The following is a 19492-nucleotide window of genomic DNA, read 5'->3' on the forward strand; positions in this document are numbered from 1 at the left end:
AGGGAGAACCCAAAAGTAGCTTGTATGATACTTTGTGTTCTGTCAAATAAGTCCTGCCTTGTTATCAGAGGGCAGAGTTAGCCAGGAGTTAACCATAGAGGGCAGGCAGCAGTGGCACACACCTTTAATGTCAGCACTTGGGAGGAAGAAGCTGAAATATCACTTGAGTCTACATGAGAACAGTATGAAATACAGTGACTCTTCCCAAAAGAACCAAGACTTAATAATCTTTTAGGACAAGAAGGATGCATAAAATAGCTCCTCCCAATTCCATATTGGTGTACTATGTATCTGGATCACACCCAGCCGGATTTCTTTCTCCCATTTTCCCATCATGCTTCTCTTCCGCCTTCAAGTGCTCTTCCTCCCTTTTATTTGTATCTTACTCAGTCTGCGTTACATTCCTCGATGGAACGGTGATCCTAACAGCAGTGAGTTCAGGAGTGCAGTGGCCATGCTCTGTCCAGAAGACAGCATTTCACAGCTTTTCATCTCCATTCATATCCAACAATTCCACAGAAGCCTCAGGGATCAACCTTGGGTAGTCAGGCTTGCATGGCACCTTGCATTTTACTTGGTGAGATGTCACCTCAGCTCCCGTGTTGGGCTTTCTATACAGTGTACATAATCTGGAACTTCACAGCGATGATGACTTTCAAGAAAGTGTTGTAGGTTTCTCTTTTTAAAATATCACTTGGTCTACAAGAGCTAGTTCCAGGACAGGCTCCAAAGCCACAGAGAAACCCTGTCTCGAAAAAACCAAAAAAAAAAAAATATCACTTGGACAACTAGAGTTGTTGCACAATTAGAAATAGATAGTCACTTCTACAAATTGTCCACATGTGGCCCAGTATCATGTCCATGAATATATACAAAGGCATTTAAAGTATGTAAAATAAAGAGAAAAAATCCTTACATTTATACTGAGAAAGAAAGTGCTTATTGTGAAAATGTGTTTCTTGCATAACACTTCTCTCCTTTCCTGGTTTTCTCAGGAGATGAGGAAAGGATGTGTGGGTGGAATCAGACGTCCCTGGAAGACTTCATCCTTCAAGGGCTCTTTGATGACTCCTTCAACCCCCTTTGTGTTTTCCTCCTGATCATGCTGGTGTTCCTTACTGCAGTGAGTGGCAACAGCCTCACCATCCTCCTCATCTGCGCTGACCCCCGTCTTCACACACCAATGTACTTCCTGCTCAGCCAGCTGTCCCTCATGGATCTGATGCACGTCTCCACAACCATTCCCAAGATGGCGAGCAACTACCTGACTGGCAAGAAGTCCATCTCGTTTGTGGGCTGTGCCATCCAGCACTTCGTGTACCTGTCCCTTGGTGGTGCAGAGTGTGTCCTCCTGGCTCTCATGTCCTATGACCGCTATGTTGCCATCTGTCACCCCTTACGCTACACTGTGCTCATGAGCAGAAGAGTGGGAGTGATGATGGCTGCCATGTCATGGTTGAGTGGATCTGTGAACTCCCTAATCCTTACATTTGTTTTGATGAGCTTCCCTTTCTGTGGCTCAAGAATCATCCACCACTTCTACTGTGAACTTCCAGCTGTTTTGAAGTTGGTGTGTGGTAACATCACTGTGTTTGAGACCACAGTGTACATCTGCAGCATAATTCTTCTTCTCCTTCCCATCATTCTTGTCTCTACATCCTATGGATTCATTCTGCACAGCGTCATGCAGATGCGCTCAGCTGGGAGTAAGAGGAATGCCTTTGCCACATGCAGCTCTCATCTCATTGTGGTTTCTCTTTGGTATGGTGCTGGTATGTTCTCCTATATGAGGCCCAAGTCCCAGCGCACCCCACTGCAAGACAAAGTTGGTTCTGTTTTCTATAGCATCATTACTCCTACCCTGAATCCCCTGATTTATACTCTCAGGAATAAGGATGTTGCTAAGGCTCTGAAGAGAGTGCTGAGGAGGGACATGGTTGCCTAGGGTCTGCAATTGTAGTTGCCTGGATACAGTGCTTGCTAGACTATAGTCCTTACATTTATCAGAGAAAAACATTAAGACTTTTAAGATCCAGATTCTTGATGCTCTTTGAAGAAGACCTGGGTGAAGTTTTAGCCTCTAATCTCACTATTATATTATTTCTCCCAGCATACCATGTTATACATTTTGTTTAAGTAAGCTGTTTGAGAAGTTGTAGACAATATCAAAATATTAATGTAGCAGAGTTTATACAGGGCTGTAGCTCAACTGGTAAAGTACTTGTTATGTAAGCTTGAACTGTGTCCTGCCCCAGATCTTGTGGAAAGAGCCAGATATGGTGGTATAAGCTTGTAATTCTAGTGTTGTAGAAGTGGAGACAAGCTGCTGCCATTTTCTCCCAGTCTAGCCAGCCTGTCTTAATGGGCAGTTTCACATCAGGGAGGCTCAAAGAGAGTAGGTGGGTCCAGAAGAACAACAACCAAGGTTGAGCTCTAGTCTACACACACACACACACACACACACACACACACACACACACACACAAACACTCATGCTGACGTGGGATAGAATAGATAGGAATCCTTTGATAGAGGCAGAAACAGACAGACTGACAGAATTAAAAAGGTAGAGAAGACTCACAAAGGCCAGCGGAACTGAAAAAAAAATGACAGGGTAGTAAAACAAAGGTCTTTTACATTTATTGTTGTTTTTAATGTAAAATAGGTAAACCATGCCGTAAGAGTGTCAAATTGGGTCACTGTGGTAGTCTGAATATAATTGGCCCCACAGACTCATCCTTAGAGTTAAAGTACTGAGCATGGCTCCTACCTGGCGGTTCCAGGGCTGGCAGTAATGGTACGCCCACCATTTTGAAAGTGAAGAGAGGCAGAGCCAGCATCCAGAGCTGCTGTAACCAAGCTTCCTACCATTTTAAAAGCTCTTCAAGACAGTAAAAAATTACAGCTACATAACAGGATAGATTCAGACAGAAAAGACCTCTAAATGGGTCATAGTGATAGATAAATGTACATAGGCTTGGAAGAGAGAAGAAAAAGAGTATAGAAAGCTATAAAAAGAAGTATATGGCTTATAAAAATGATGAAACAAAGTCTTTAAAAAGTCAGAGTACAGACAGTCATAGATTAAAGGAGTTATGATAATAAAATAAATATTAAAAAGGAATAGATTTAAAACAAATAAGCCACATAAAGATCAAAAATTCATAGAGAGTCTGGATTATGTATATTATTGTGTTTTATTTGAATTGTTTGACTGTGAAGGAGCTAAGTAACCAACATATATACTTTAAAGTTATCTTGACTTCCAAATTTGGGTCTAAGGATATGTTGCTTTGGAAAAGAGGATGAGAACCTGTGGAATCCTCCCAGACTAATGTGGTTGGATAGACCAAGACCTCCTGAAAGGTTGCCATGAACACTCCTCCAAAATTATTTCACTCAACTGCTGACTGAGATAAAGCTAGCACATAGGATACACCATAAAAGACCTGATTAACAGTGCTCCCAGTCAGCAGAAAGTAGTCTGGACAACTATGCCCAAATTCCCAAATACTGTTTATAAATGTTTATTTATATTTAAAGGGGGATATGCTATAGAGATGGATATTTGCATTGGTATGGATCTTAGCTTATTGATACAAATTTAAGGACAATTTTCTTGTATGCATATTTCTGCTCTTGATTAAGGTATTGTGTTTCTGCAGCTCATTTAAAGATGTAATGTATAATTAAGAAATACAGATGAATAGATAGTCATTCATAATAGTCAAGCTTGTAGTCAAGTTAGTTAGGTTTTCTCACTATATAGAGATACATTTCAGTTAGATAGGTATTCTTCAAATCTTTTAGAGACCTTCAGAGTATGGCATTTAAAATGTTTAAATTATTAACTTGACTTTTCATGACAATGAGACACCCCTGCTCCTGGCAGCTCCAATTACTTCAAGAGGAAGATAGGCATCGAAGAGGCTCCTTATGGAATTTGCTATCCACTTGGCCAAGAAACTGCTCTTGCCTGGACTGCTTGATGAACTAGACATGCAGGACCCCACAGATAAATGACTGCTAAACTTACCTAAAGGTGAGACAATCCTTTGGGTTTCTGCTCATGAAAGAGTCTGCTAAACATTCTGTATAAAGAAGAAAGTGACTGACAAACTACTGATAAAGGCATACCTGTCTTTGAAATTTCCTGCTTCATGGAAAAGTCTGCTTGATACCCTGGGCCTATAAGCTAAAGATGAATGCCCCAATGTACAAAGAACTTGGGGTGACTGTCCAGGCAGTGAGATGTCTCTGCCAATTCTAGAGTTTTGGAAGATGCTAACAATGTACTTCCTGTTTACTTAGGTAATATTATATCCTTCCTGAGTCTTTGATGGGGTTGAAGAATTTATTATAGTTTTCCTTAGTTATGATAAAAGATAAAGTAGATATAAATATTGTAACTGTAATTCTTGCTTGATTCCCATTTTGTTATATGTAATTATGATAAAAGATAAAGTAGATATAAATATTGTAACTGTAATTCTTGCTTGATACCTGTTTTGTTATATGTAATTTTGCTATGTAAAAGTTAAAACCTTCCTTTTTTATTTAAACAGAAAAGGGGAGGTGGTGTGGTGTGGGTTTTCCCTCTGTATGCCATGATTACCATTAATGAATAAAGAAACAGCTTTGGGCCTATAGCAGAGCTATAGGGAACATAGCTAGGCTAGCAAAACTAAACAGAATGGTGGGAGAAAAGAGAGCTGAGTCAGAGAGAAGCCATGTAGTCCCACAGGAACCAACCGAACTTTACCCAGTAAGCCACAGCTGCGTGGCAATACCTAGATTAATAGAAATGGGTTCAATTAATATGTAAGATTTAGCCAATAAGAATCTAGAGCTAAGGGGCCAAGCAGTGATTTGAATAATACAGTTTCTGTGTGATTATTTTGGGGCAGAACACCCGGGAACCAGCAAGTGACCCTCTACTACATGGAAGGTTGTCCTTTGACCTTTAAATCCACAATACAAATAAAATTAATAAGAGTTTATTCTCTTCTAAATGAATTAAGAGAGAATGAATAAAATATTTTGTAATTTTTGGAGGCAGGGTAACACCATTCATTTGGCTGGTTTGGCACTCAGTATGTAGGTCAGGCTGGCTTGATCTCAGAGGTCAACTGGCTTTGACCTCCAGAGTACTGGGATTAAAGGTATACATCACCATGCCTGATTATGTTTTGTGTGTTCTTAGTAGAATGCACAATTTTTATAATGTGTTTTAAATCACACAGATGTTTACTGAGTGTCTGTCATCAGCCAAGTGCTTCAGTGGGTTTCTGGGATTTGTCTTTATAAAGTCCCCCATCCTTTTGGGATGCTTCTGATTTATTTGTTCTGCAGTGAAACTGCAACACACCAAATAGGGATATAAAGATCAATTATTTCAACCCCCCCAAATCCTTTGTATTTTCTGCAGACCCATTGTTGACTTTTGATTGGGAATCATACACATTTGGATTAGAATATTTCACTCACAACACTATAGAATCTTATATAAATAGCTTATAAAATAAATCTTATATATAAAATATAGATGTCTGAGATTCTGTGTTTGTTTTGGTTTGAATTCTGAGCAAGAGATATGACATCTGAATGTCATCATTGGAGAATGACTGAAGCAGCATTGGGAATAAGGCCGAGTTGGATGGAGCTCCGTTGAACTAAGCTAGGATTGGTGAAATGGCTCAATTTCTAAATGCTAGCTGAGGAAGCCTGAGGATATAAGTTCAACCCTCCAAAACCAAGGTACAGAAAGGTGTTGTTTGGACTCTTAAAACCCTAGTGTAGGGTGTAATTTGTACAGCCACTTTGGAAATCAATATGATGGTTTCTCGGGAAATTGAAAGTCAATGTATGCCAAGAACCTTTACTATTCCTGGGCATATACCCAAAGGACCCTCTATCATACCACAAGGGCACTTGCTCAGCTATGTTAATATCAGCCTTATTCTCAGTAGCCAGAAACTAGAACCAACTTACTTGTCCTTCAAGCAAAGAATGGACAAATAAATAGTGGCACATTTACACAATGGAATATTATTCAGCTGTTAAAAAAAGACATCTTGAATTTTTTAGGCAAATGGATGGAACTAGACAACAATCATTCTGATTGAGGTAACTCAACCCAGAAAGACTAACATGATATGTACTCACTTATAAGTGGATATTAGCTGTAGAGTAGAATATACCTATTTTATAATCCGTAGACCCAGAGAAGCTAAGTAACAAGGAGGGCTCAAGGGGGAGCATTGTATGAATCTCCCTGGGTATAGGAAATGGAATAGTGGGGTAGAGTGTGGGGTGTATAAGAACAGGAGGGTGTAGTACAATCTTAATTGGTTTTAGTAATAAAAACCCAGAGTCATATATTAGGGGATCAAAGCTGAAAGATCAGATAAGCAGAGCAGCCAGGCACAAGAGTTTTTACCTCTCTGAATGTTCAGACCAAATAGGCAAGATCTTGTCTCTATGAATGCTCAGACTGAATGCCTTGAACTCCTGTCCTTTCCCACCTTATTGTCCTCTCTCTGCCAAGCAGTATCACTCCTGTCTCCACCTCCCCAGTGCTGGGATTAAAAGTGACAGACATCACCATTTCACTCTGTATGTCTTTGAGACTGGGTCCATTTCGTGTATCCTAGGGGTATCCTTGAATTCACAGAGATCTGTCTGCCTCTGCCTCCCGAGTGCTGGAATTGAAGGTGTGGGCCACCAATGCCTTGCCTTATGGCTAACTAGTGGATTGTTCCACACTCTGATCCTTAGGAAAGCTTTATTTGTTATAGCACAAATAAGTACCACCAGTGAAGGGATCAGGTAGAGGAAGGATAAAGGTAGAGCATATGAGAGACAACTGGGATTGGGGCATCTCAGAACAAACTAGAAACTTAGTCCATGTAAATTTCCAAAAGTCTATGAAGGTGACCCTAGCAATAGAGGATGCAGAGCCTGAATTGGCCATCTCCTATAACCAGACAAGATTCCAGTGGAGGGATTTGAATACCAAATCAGCCTCATAACCTTCAACCTATAATTTACCCTACCTTTGAGACATGTTGGGGTATATGTGGCAAGACATGGGAGTGCCCAACCAATTACTGGCTCAGCTTGAGACCCATGCCACAAGAGGGAGCCAACCACTGACACTGCTTGGAGGGCCAGGATCCAGAGGCTAGATAGCCCAGAGACCTACAATAGAATCCAACATGAATGACAAAAAAAATCAACAAAATGTTTTCAAATGGTATTCTGCTCTACTCATAGATTGATGTATAGCCCAATTGTCATCAGAGAGACTTAACCCCCCAACTGATGGAAACAGATTCAGAGACCCATAGCCAAACATTATGCAGACCTACCCTACAGAAGATGGTGAAGAAAGATTTTAGGAACCAGTTGGGTCAAGGATACCACAAGAAATCCACAGAATCAAGTAAGCTGGGCTCATGGGGGCTCACAGAAACTGAACCTACTAAACTGGCCTTCTGCATATATGTTCCAGTTGTGTAACCTGGTGTCCTTGTGGAACTCCTAACAGTTGTAGCAGGGCCTGTTTCTGAAAACTTTTTGTGCTTTTGGGATTTTCCCCCTCATTCTGGGTTGCTTTTACCTGCCTTCAAATTGATGTGCCATGTTTGGTTGATATTCATGGGAGGTTCATCCTCCTCTGAATAGAAGTAGAGGAGAAATCGATACGTTCAGAGGAGAGCTGGGAGGGGAGGGACTGTCAGAGAGGAAGGAAAAACAGTGGTTAGGTTGTAAAAATTTATTACACACACACACACACACACACACACCCCTCCTAATTCCATAGAAACACAATCACAGAAACCATAATGTAGTATGTAGTGGTTTGAAGGAAAATGACCTCCAAGGAGAGTGGGACTATTAGGAGGCCTTGTTGGAGGTTGTGTATCATTGTGGGGTCAGTCGTTGAGGTTCTTTTATCAAGCTTCACTCAGTGTGTCAGTAAGTTAACTTCCCATGGCCTCTGAGTCAAGATGTAGGGCTCTCGGTTCCAGCATCACATCTGCCTGCAAGCCACCATGCTTCCTTCCATGACGACCTCTGAAACTGTAAGCAAGCCTTTCCAATTAAATATTTTTTATAAGATTTACCATGATCATGTTGTCTCTTCACAGCAACAGTAAACCTTAACTAAGACATGTAATATGTAAGCAAAAACCAGCATGACAAAGAATGGACAAACCAAGCCATAGGACACAAAATCTTGAAATACACCTTTGAGCTCACTTCCTGTTGGTCATCTACTTTTGGCAGAAGTGTGTATTTACCAAGGGAGATGCCATTAGAGATCACTAATTTTTATTTTGAGAGCAGTACAATAGCAGATTACTTCATGGGTACAGTTGAGAACTCACATTCCTTCCCCTCTTGGGTCTGGTACCCATCTGGCTTGAACCTGCATAGGCCTTGTTCAGGCTGCTGCAGTCTGAGTTCTCAGATGCACCAGTCCTGTTGAGTCAGGAAGACACTGTTCCCTTGGTATTACCCATCAGCCTTGGCTCTTACTAACCTTCTCCCTCCTCTTATACACAGCTCCCTAACCTTGAGTGGAGGGGTTTTATAAAGACATCTCATTTAGGACAGAACATTATAAAGTCTCTCTCTGCACCTTATCCTGAGTCTCCATGTTTAGTTCCCATCTTGTGTAGGAGGAAGCCTCTCTGATGATGACAGAGCTTGGCACTGATGCATGGGTCAGCAGAATATCATTAGGAATCATACTACTGCTGTGTTCCTATAGAAGAACAATAGTGTTTGTTTTGCTCCTTGGCCTGTGGCCTATCTAATCTCAGGTTCTTGGCCATACACGAGTGTCAGGTGTGAGCTACATCTTGTGGAGTGTTAAATGGATGGAGCTGGAAAAATTCCATCCTTGGTAAAGTAACCCAAAGTAACCCAAAGAAAAATGCCAGATTTAAAGAGAAGGCATGTGGAGATACAGAGGGGAGACAGCTATCTATAAGTTAGGGAGAGGGCCTGCAGGTAGGCTGTTCCAATATCCCTACCCCATCAACTGGACCCTGTAAGCTACAGGTCCCACTCAGCTCCTAAAGCCTCTAATCCCATGAACTCAGAGGAACTCTGAAGCACTGGCTGAGACTGCACAGAGAGGACCCAGAGAAGAACTCTGAGCACAGGTTACAACTGCATAGAGAGTACTAGGAGGTGAGTGATCACCTACCCAGTTAAACACTCAACTCTCAACTCTCTAGGCCCTTGGTACTGGGGCAAAACCCTGGGCCCCACCCCAACCTCTCTAGTCAAACAGCAGACAAGTTTTCTGCAGGTGTGCTGATCCAACACTGCACACCATTGATTAGGCTTTGTAAACTACAAGTCCCACTCCACCCCCAAACCCTCCTCTCTACTACCATCTCAGAGGAACTCTGAATCACAGCTGCAACTACCCAGAGCAAACCAAGAGAGCAGAGCAAGAGAGCAGGACAATAGCGTGGATCAAGAGAGACCTCAGTGGCTCTCTGAGACATAGACAGTGACAGTATAGTGTAGATCAACAGCAGTTCCCAAAGACACAGACAGCAACTGACATGATTGGACCAAGAGGCAAAGACACTGCTGATATAATGTGGTAACACCAGATTCCAGTGGTCATACAACAGGAAGACTTGAACATCCTCACCCAGAAAAGCAGAAGAAAACAATTTTAAATGTAACTTTATAAGGATGATGGATACCTTTAAAGAGTACAGAAAGTATTAAAAGGAAATCTCCAAACCAAGGAAGCTAACAGCACCTACAAAGACACAGGTAGCAGAAGACCTAATACCAGTAAACTCCAAGGAAGGGAAACACACAAACATTATCACTGAAAAATAACAGGAATTAACCATCACTGGTCATTAGAATCTCTTTATTTTATTTTTTATTTCATTATTTTAAAAAATGATCAGATTTAAAAAAAATACCAATCCAAGTTCCCACTCTCTCTCCCCTTCTCTCATTTCTTCCATATACCCTCCCAAACCACCCCCATCATATCCTCAGAGAGGGTAAGGCACATTGCTTTATGGAAGTTTCAAGGCCCTCCCTACTATATCTAGGCTGAACAAAGTATACTTCCAAAGAGAATAGGATCCCCAAAAGCCAGTACATGCAGTAGGGATAAATCATGGTGTCACTGCCAGTGGCCCCTCAGTCTGCCCCTGAAATTCAACTGTCACCCACATTCAGAGGGACTAGTTTGGTTCTATTCTTGTACCTTCCCAGTCTGACTGGAGTTGGTGAGATCTCATTAGCTCAGATAAACTGTTTCAGTGGGTGAACCCATCATGGTCTTGACCTCTTTGCTCATATTCTCATTTCTTCCACCCTTCAACTGGACTTTGGGAGCTCAGAACAGTGCTCCAATGTGGGTCTCTCCCTGTGTTTCCATCCGTTGGTGGATGAAGGTCCTATGGTGGTATTTAAGATAATGATCAGTCTGACTACAGTGCAAGCCAAGATCGGGTACCCTCTTCTCTATTGCTTAGGGTCTTATTGAGGGTCATCCATGTGGATTCCTGGGATTTTTCTAGAGCCAGGTTTCTGCTAACCCTGTAATGGCTCCCTCAATCAAGATATCTATCTCCATGCTCTCATCTATGTCCTTCCTCCATCACGACTATCCCATTCCTTCACGTTCTCCTCAACCCTCCCCTTTTCCTTTCCTTTTCCCTTTCTACACTCCCTTATCCCTCCACCCCTATGCTCCCAATTTTATCAGGCAATTGTGTTTGTTTCCAATTTCCAGGTGGGTCTATATATGTTTTCCTTTGGGTTCAACTTATTACTTAGCTTCCCTAGGAGCATAAACTATAGGCTCAATGTCCTTTGTTTATAGCTGGTATCCACTTATGAGTGAGTACATACCATATTCATCTTTTTGGGTGTGGGTTACCTCAGTCAGGATAGTGCTTTCTAATTCCATCCATTTGCATGCAAAATTCAAGATGCTTTTTTTTTAACCACTGAGTAGTACTCTAAAGTGTAGATGTGCCACCATTTTCTTTATCCATTATTCAGTTGAGGGGCATCTAGGTTATTTCCAGGTTCTGGCTATTACAAATAATGTTGCTATGAACATAGTTGAACAAATGGTTTTGTAGTATGATTGAGAATCTTTTTGGAATATGCCCAAGAGTGGTATTGTTGGATGCTGAGGTAAGTTGATTCCCAATTTTTTGAGAACCCGCCCTACTGATTTCCAAAGTGGTTGTATAAGTTTGCATTCCCACCAGCAGTGAATTAGTATTCTCATTACTCCACACCCTCTCAACATAAGCTATCATTGGTGTTTTTGATCTTATCCATTCTGACAGGTGTCAGATGGTATCTCAGAGTTGTTTTGATTTGCATTTCTCTGATGGCTAAGGATGTTGAACAGTTCCTTAAGTAGCTTTTGGCCATTTGAAATTCTTCTGCTGAGAATTCTCTGTTTAGTTCAGTACTCCATTTTTTAAAAATTGGGTTATTTAGAATTTTAATGTCTAGTTTCTTGAGTTCTTTATATATTTTGGAGATCAGTCCTTTGTTTGATGTGGGGTGGGTGAAGATCTTTTCCCATTCAGTAGGCTGCCTTTTTGTCTTATTTACTGTGTTTTTTGCTTTACTGAAGCTTCACAGTTTCAGAATGTTCTATTTATTTATTGTTTCTATTAGTGTCTGTGCTACTTGGGTTATATTTAGGAAGTGGCCTCCTGTGCCCATGCATTGAAGTCTACTTTCCAGTTTTTCTTCTGTCAAGTTCAGTGTGGTCAGATTTATATTGAGGTCTTTAATCCATTTGGATTAGAGTTTTGTACATGGGGATAGATGTGGATCTATCTGCATTGTTCTACATGTTGACATCCAATTATTTCAGCACCATTTGTTGAAGATTTTTTTCCATTGTATAATTTTTAGCTTCTTTGTCAAAAGTCAGGTGTTTATAGGTGTGTCGATGAATATCCATGCCTTTGGTTCAATTTCCTTGGTCAACCTCTCTGTTTTTATGCCAATACAAAGCTGTTTTCACTACTGTAGCTTCATAATAGAGCTTGATGTCAGGGATGGTGATGCCTCTGGAAGTTCCTTTATTGTACAGGCTAGTTTTGCTCCCTTGGTTTTGACCATGATGGGGACACCCACTGAAACAGTTTACCTGAGCTAATGGTAGCTCACCAACTTTAACCGTACCAGGAAGGAACCAGCATAGGATCAAACTAGGCCCTCAGAATGTAGATGACTGTTGTATAACTGGAGCAGATTGTGGGGCCACTGATAGTGGAACCAGGATTCAACCTACTGCTTGTACTGGCTTTTTGTAACTCATTCTCTTTAGAGGGATACCTTTCTCAGCGTAGATATAGTAGTTAGGATTGAGGCCCTCATCAAAGCAAAGTGCCTTACCTCCTCTGAGGAGTGGTGCCTTAGATGGGAGGAGGGTGGAGGGGATGATAGGAGTGGAAGGAGTGGGAACTGGGATTGGTATGTAAAATGAAAAAGATTTTTTTTAAAAAATAAAACAAGAAATTAAAAAAAAACAGTTATGTAGATGACTGGCTTTTCTCCCCTTTTCATCTGCCCATAGGAATGCTGGGATTACAATTCAAGCTTCCATGTCTGACTTGTACATGTGTTCTGGGTACAAACTCAGGTCCTCATTCTGGAGCTGCAGGCAGTTTAATTACTGACCCCTGTCTCCAGCTCCACTGCAGTAGCCGGTGTCCCTGCTGTTCCTGGTGTATTTTTCCACACAGTAGCTAGAATGATTCTTTCCAAACACAGATTTCTTCTTCCTTATACTTCTTATAGACTTGGTTGAGAACACTTAGGAAAAAGTCAGACCCAGGAAAAGTCTTTATATAGCTAAGTTCCAGTTCTGTTTGGTCTCCTGTTTCCTTATATGGCAGCCATTTTATTTTCCTCGCCATTGTTTTGGGACAGGTTCTTATGTAGATCAAGCTGGCCTCAAACGTGCTATATAGGCCAAAGATGACCTTGAACTTCTGATCCTCAGTTTCTACTTGGCATTACAGGCATGTGACACTACACTTGGCTTATGTGACGCTCAGAGCCCTATATATACTAGGAAAGCACTGTATCAACTAAGTTACAGGACCTATGTAGAAAGTTGAACTTGGCCACAAACACTTCTATCCCTAATCCTAGGTAGAGGATGAGGAGACAGAATGATCCCTGAGTTTTCCTGGCCAGCTGATCTAGTCACAATAGTAAGCTGTAGATTCAATCAGAAACTCTAGGTTTCTTTGTAGAAGGAGCCAGGTATCACTTCCAGCTTCCACATCTATGAACACACATGGGCACTCAAAGAAATATGTATTCTTTCATAACACATACACACACAGCTACAAGTTGAGCCGGGCACCCTTGGTATCAAAAGACTGGCAGTTGTACACGCAGGGGCAAACCATGGTTCTTCCAAGCTTTACATCCAGTGTGGAGATTGATGTGGGAATCATTTCTCAGGCTAGCACTGCAGCAGAAGCCAGTTTCATTGCTCCCCTTATTTAGAGCGCTATAGCCAGGTGCCATCTTGAGAGGCCGCCTACTGTTTGAAACTAAGCAATTTGGGATCCTGGAAAACCAGGACATAATAATTCGGGGAGCCTTGCATCAGCTTTGGGTGTTGGGAGAGAGCCATAAATATCAGTCTTTCTTTGTGTGTACTTGTTTCTGTACATGAGTGTGTACAAATGTGTATGGAGATTGTAGGTTTCCATCAGGTTTCTTCCTTAGTCACTTGACACAATATATTTGAGATAGGCTGTTTCACTGAACCTAGAGTACACTGATTGAGCTGGGCTGGCTTGCTGGTAAGTTGTAGGTGTCATCTTGCTTTTATTTCTCTCCTGTACATGGGTTTCTAGTACATACTACTTTTTACATAGGGGCTGGGCAGCAAACAAAGTTCCATCTGCTTTCGCTACTGTACTAATTGAGCCACATCTTCAGTACCCAAATCAGTCTTCTGTAGGAAGAAGACCAGAAATTGTCCTGCAAAGAAGATTAACTAGGAGTAAGATTGTGTTGTGGAGGGTCCTGTGGTTAGGCCACTGTCATTGTGTGGAGAGTGTGGAGTCCCATCAAACAGCGACTCTTATGGGAATTAGAGCTAAATGCCAGTGATAGTCTGATTGCCTAAAATTCTACCTTTCCTATGACCCTTATAGCCATAGGTGGTTTGCACTTAAGCAGTGTCTGCAAACACTGAGAGTTGCAGGCATATTGACTGATTCTCTAGGGTGTTTCAGTACAGAGGTCAGTGCTTTCCTTGCCTCTCAGTGCTCTAGGGATACCTCCTTCAGTGATGTTTGCTTAGACAATGTCAAAGGGTTGCATGGAAAGAGTCAAGAGAGAGATAGAGATATATTCCAAAACAAGCAAACATGACTCTAGCAATGATTCACCATGGTTAATTGATCCCTAGTTAGAATACTCCTGCATTATCCCCAGGACCAACCCTTCCCAGATACCTTATTCCCCTGACTCCACACACAAACTCGAAGTAAAGTCTTAGGTGATTCATTTCTCAATGTGCAGAGCACATAATAGTTATAGTGTGGGGCAGGTGTTCCCAGGAGAAGTCTAGAATGCAGCCTTTGTGGGAAAGTCCCTAAGCTGTCAATGTAGTTTTGTCACCTTGGCGCAGCTGGCATCACAGGTCCTTTGCTTGGAGAGGTTTCTCTTCTCATAGATGGCTTTCCTCTTTGCTCTTGTCTGGCTCACCAAAGGCCATTTCAATTCTGGTGTCTTCAGTGACCTTTGTAGAATCAGAAAGGGTCTTCCTCACTGGATCTGCTGATTTCAACTTCAATAACAGAAGTAGAGTATCCATTTATATATAATACAGAGAGCTTTAGGAATCCAAACAGCAGAGAAAGCCAAATCCTAATTTTTCTTGGCTTTTGGAATGTGATGATTGAAACTGTATTGCAGTCTTGGAAATCCCTCTTGCTCACCCTCTTGAGCTGGGATAGAAAGCTGTCTACAGGAGAGGTTTTGATTCACAGAGAACTCTCAGAATGGTTGTACTACTGAACTAGCATAATTTGCGTAAGCCCATTGCTGAGTCTTTTCTGGCAATAGTCTGTCTGATAGGGATACAGCCCTGAGCAAGATTGTGGTACAATTTGTTGGCAGAATTCAGAATGTGAACACAGGCTGTGAGATTCCTGTTGTTCCTGTGGTGCTGCTTTTGGGGTAATTAATGCGGCTTCAGTAGCAAGTGAATATGTCCAGGGTTAGAGAAGCTAGAGTAACGTGCACTAAAGGGAAGGCCTGCTTTGCAGAATAGTAGCCAATGTGTTTGTGTGTCAGGGTGGACTCTCCTGCTAGCTCCATTGTACACATATGCTTGTTCTGACCCCAGGTCTCTGCTGAGGAAATTCCAGGTATGATAATGTTTGGATTTCAGTATCCTAAAAACCTTTACTACTAATTTGATGAATGTCAGCAATCTCTTAAGTCATAGGGTGTCACTGATAGAGCACAAGAGGACAGCCTTCATAGAAAGCCAAGAAAAACATCTTCAAAGATCCCAAAGTAGATCAGAGAAATGTCATCAACTTCCTAGGGGAATCAAGGAGCCAGATAATGGAGTTCTTTTTGATAAGGGTATCCATAGAGATCATTGGCTGGACACTGATGTGGTAAGTGATTGATAAGTATGTGTGTTTGTACATCTCCCAGCTGCTGAAGCAATCAGAGATGGCAAGGAGAACTTCATTTGTGCCTCTAAAATTATTTCATTATTTATTTTTTAAACTAATCAATTAATTTGTGTGTGAATGGCCTGCCACTGCTATTTGTATGGAGTTCAGATGATAACTTGAAGGATTTAGTTTTTTTCTTTCATCATTAGAACCCCATGGTTTGAATTCAGTTTGCCAAGCTTGGAGAATGCTTCCTTCATCAAAGAACCATCTTACTGGACTTAAAGTTCATATGTAAATTCACATAGAATGAGACTGAAATACCCACTTAAGTGATAGACGTAAAGATGAGGTGCTGTTCTGCCTTGGTTAACATATGGTCTAAGAAACATGTTTCTTCATTGGTTCAATTAATCTTTGAAGAATGCATTTAATTCTGAGTTCTTTGCTTGAAAACATAAACAATTTGGAATGTACTAAAGATCTTTTTAGATTTTTACTACATTTTGTGTGATACTTTTCCCCAGGGAGATATGACAAACACAATATCTACTCACCCCAAATCTATGACAGTCTAAAATAATGATTATAGCTGAGTTCAATTTGGTGAAGCAAGTAGCTTATTAATTATGGGGTTGGCTACTTTCAAGAGCAGGGTGAACTCAAAAGTAGCTGCATCACAGAAGAGCCACCTGAAAAGTCATAATGATTCACCATGGAGTTCTTTTCATGGCCTGCATCCAGCCCCATGGGTAGGAGAGTCTCTTCTTAATAACATGGCTTGTGAGAGTCTCCTCCCCAGTTACTGTTTGCTGTTTCCACATCTTTGGGAAGGGACCCCCAAGACTCTTGAAAGTTTCAGGTTTCCTAAATGTGTGAAGTTTGTTTACTTCCTGTTTCAGGAGCATCTTCCATCGTTCATGATTTAGGGAGTGTTGCAGTCAGGAGGACATTGTAAAAAAATACCAAAGTTTGGGGGAAATCCTAAGAAAGATAGGGTACTACTTGTTAGATCAATTTAGATTTCTTTGAGTTATGATTAACCAAGGCAATTAAGCGATTAATCTTATTAGTATTCATATGAGTACTAGATAAATTATGGATAGGAAAGCTTGGCTGATGAACATCTACAATCCTTACTTCTTCTGTCCATGATACACGATTTGGTGGGCACAAATATATACAGGAGGTATCTCCTGCTTGTCTTCTGGGGAGTCTGAACAGAGCTGCTTCGTTATGCTTTATCTTACTACTCTTCTGTGTTTCTTCAGTCCAGCAGCTCTCAGTCTGTGAGTCACAACCAATAATAAGAATTCATAACAGTAGCAAAATTACAGTTATGAACTAGCATGGAAAGCAATTTTATGTTTTGTGGGTCACCACAATACAAGGAACTGCATCAAAGGACTGCAGTACTGGGAAGGCTGAGAACTACTACTTTAAACTGCACTTGAGTCTCCATAAAAACTATACAAAATACAGTGACTCTTCCTTAAAGAACCAAAACATAATAATCCTTTAGGAAAAGAAGGATCCAGAAATAGCACCTCCCCACAATTCTATGTTCACATACTATGTATCTTGTACCCAGACGGACTCCTTATCTCTCTCCCATTATGTACCTCTCCCTTCTTCATGATTTTCCTCCTTTTTTTTGTAGCTTACTCAGTCTGGTCACACTCCTTGATGGAATGTTGGTTGGTCTCATGCATTTGACCTTAACAGCAGTGAGTTCAGGAGTGCAGCGGACATGCTCTATCCAGCAGACAGAATTTCACAGCTTTTCAACCCCATTCCCACCTGATAATTCCACAGAAGCCTCGGGGATCAGCCTTGGATAGTCAGGCTTGTATGGCACCTTGAATTTTACTTGGTGAGATCTCGCCTCAGCTCCCATGTTGGGCTTTCTATACAATGTAGATATGCTGGAACTTCACGGTGATGATGACTTTCAAGAAAGTGTTGTATGTTTCTCTCTTTAAAATATCACTTGGATATCTAGAATTGTTGCACAATTAGAAATAGATAGACATTTCTACAAATTCTCCATATGTGGCCCAGTATCATGTACTATGGATATATACAAAGGCATTGAAAATATATAGATAAAGAAAAAAAACTTCACTTTTTTCCTGAGAAAGGAAGTGCTCACTGTGAAGTTGTGTCTCTTGCATCACATTCCACTCTTCTGGTTTTCTCAGGGGATGAGGAAAGGATGTGGAGGTGGAACCAGACTGCCCTGGAAGACTTCATCCTTCAAGGGCTCTTTGATGATTCCTTTTACTACCTTTGTGTTTTCCTCCTGATCATGCTGGTGTTCCTTACTGCACTGAGTGGCAACAGCCTCACCATCCTCCTCATCTGCGCTGACCCCCGTCTTCACACACCAATGTACTTCCTGCTCAGCCAGCTGTCCCTCATGGATCTGATGCACGTCTCCACAACCATTCCCAAGATGGCGAGCAACTACCTGTCTGGCAAGAAGTCCATCTCGTTTGTGAGCTGTGCCACTCAGCACTTTGTGTACCTGTCCCTTGGTGGTGCAGAGTGTGTCCTCCTGGCTCTCATGTCCTATGACCGCTATGTTGCCATCTGTCACCCCTTACGCTACACTGTGCTCATGAGCAGAAGAGTGGGAGTGATGATGGCTGCCATGTCATGGTTGAGTGGATCTGTGAACTCCCTAATCCACACATCTGTCTTGATGAACTTCCCTTTCTGTGGTTCAAGAATCATCCACCACTTCTACTGTGAATTTCCAGCTGTTGTGAAGCTGGTATGTGGTGATGTCACTCTGTATGAGACCACAGTGCACATCTGCAGTGTTATTCTTCTTCTCCTTCCCATCATTCTTGTCTCTACATCCTATGGATTCATTCTGCACAGTGTCATGCAGATGCGCTCAGCTGGGAGTAAGAGGAATGCCTTTGCCACATGCAGCTCTCATCTCATTGTGGTTTCTCTTTGGTATGGTGCTGGTATATTCTCCTATATGAGACCCCGATCCCAGCGCACCCCACTGCAAGACAAAGTTGGCTCTGTTTTCTATAGCATCATTACTCCTACCCTGAATCCCCTGATTTATACTCTCAGGAATAAGGATGTTGCTAAGGCTCTGAAGAAAGTGTTGAGGAGAGATCTTTTCACCTAGTGATCACGGTTATTGGTTTCTAGAATATAATAATTGAGTATGATATGTCTTAAACTGATTTAAGCAAATTCTCGATGCTTTTTGACTAGTGCACAAATAACATGGATCCTATTCTAATATGATAACCATCACTGAAACTGATATAATAACTGAGCTGCCATCTTGGACCCTTAACCTGAACTTTTATTTTTAAGAAAGGCACAGAGTGTTCTGCAAAACATCTCATGTGCTTTAAAATCAACCAAATTACAATACTAATCCCTTCCCAGGTATAGAATGTAGGCCACCGGTGCACCCATACAGTCCCTATCCCTTCCTAGTCTTCTAATCCAACCGAACTTCTCTAGCTTGTAGCAGAAGCACTCATTACTTGCTTAAGGGTGTGTGCCCTTCTTAGGTTTTGCATATTAAGGCTGTTCAACTCCTGTTGAACAGGCTTCTGACTTCAGATTCCTTTTGTTTGCCATTCTTTTTCTAATGTGAATACTATTGTGTACATACTATGAAACTCCTGAAGAGCTAAAGAAAAAGTAAATCCAAACCCAAACCCCATCTAAATAATGTTTTGAAAGGAGGCATTGACAAGGCAGCTTGGTCAGTACAGTGATTGTCTGGCATTCCCAAAATCCTAGCTCAGATCTGCAGGAGT

The 19492-nt window shown here is 41.4% G+C and overlaps 2 protein-coding genes across 2 annotated transcripts; both read left to right on the top strand.

The window, feature by feature from the left end:
* Positions 1–1009: 1009 nt before the first annotated feature.
* On the top strand, positions 1010–6588 carry LOC119824359 (olfactory receptor 2AE1-like). Its single transcript, XM_038344479.1, has 2 exons — positions 1010–1939; positions 6493–6588. The coding sequence occupies exons 1-2, from the start codon at positions 1010–1012 to the stop codon at positions 6586–6588; spliced, it is 1026 nt and encodes a 341-aa protein (XP_038200407.1).
* An 11319-nt stretch (positions 6589–17907) lies between these two features.
* On the top strand, positions 17908–18843 carry LOC119824360 (olfactory receptor 2AE1-like). Its single transcript, XM_038344480.1, has one exon. It carries the CDS (start codon positions 17908–17910, stop codon positions 18841–18843), a length of 936 nt encoding a protein of 311 aa, XP_038200408.1.
* Positions 18844–19492: the final 649 nt, after the last annotated feature.

The sequence above is a fragment of the Arvicola amphibius genome, chromosome 10 (assembly GCF_903992535.2).
Source record: "Arvicola amphibius chromosome 10, mArvAmp1.2, whole genome shotgun sequence".
NCBI lineage: Eukaryota > Metazoa > Chordata > Mammalia > Rodentia > Cricetidae > Arvicola > Arvicola amphibius.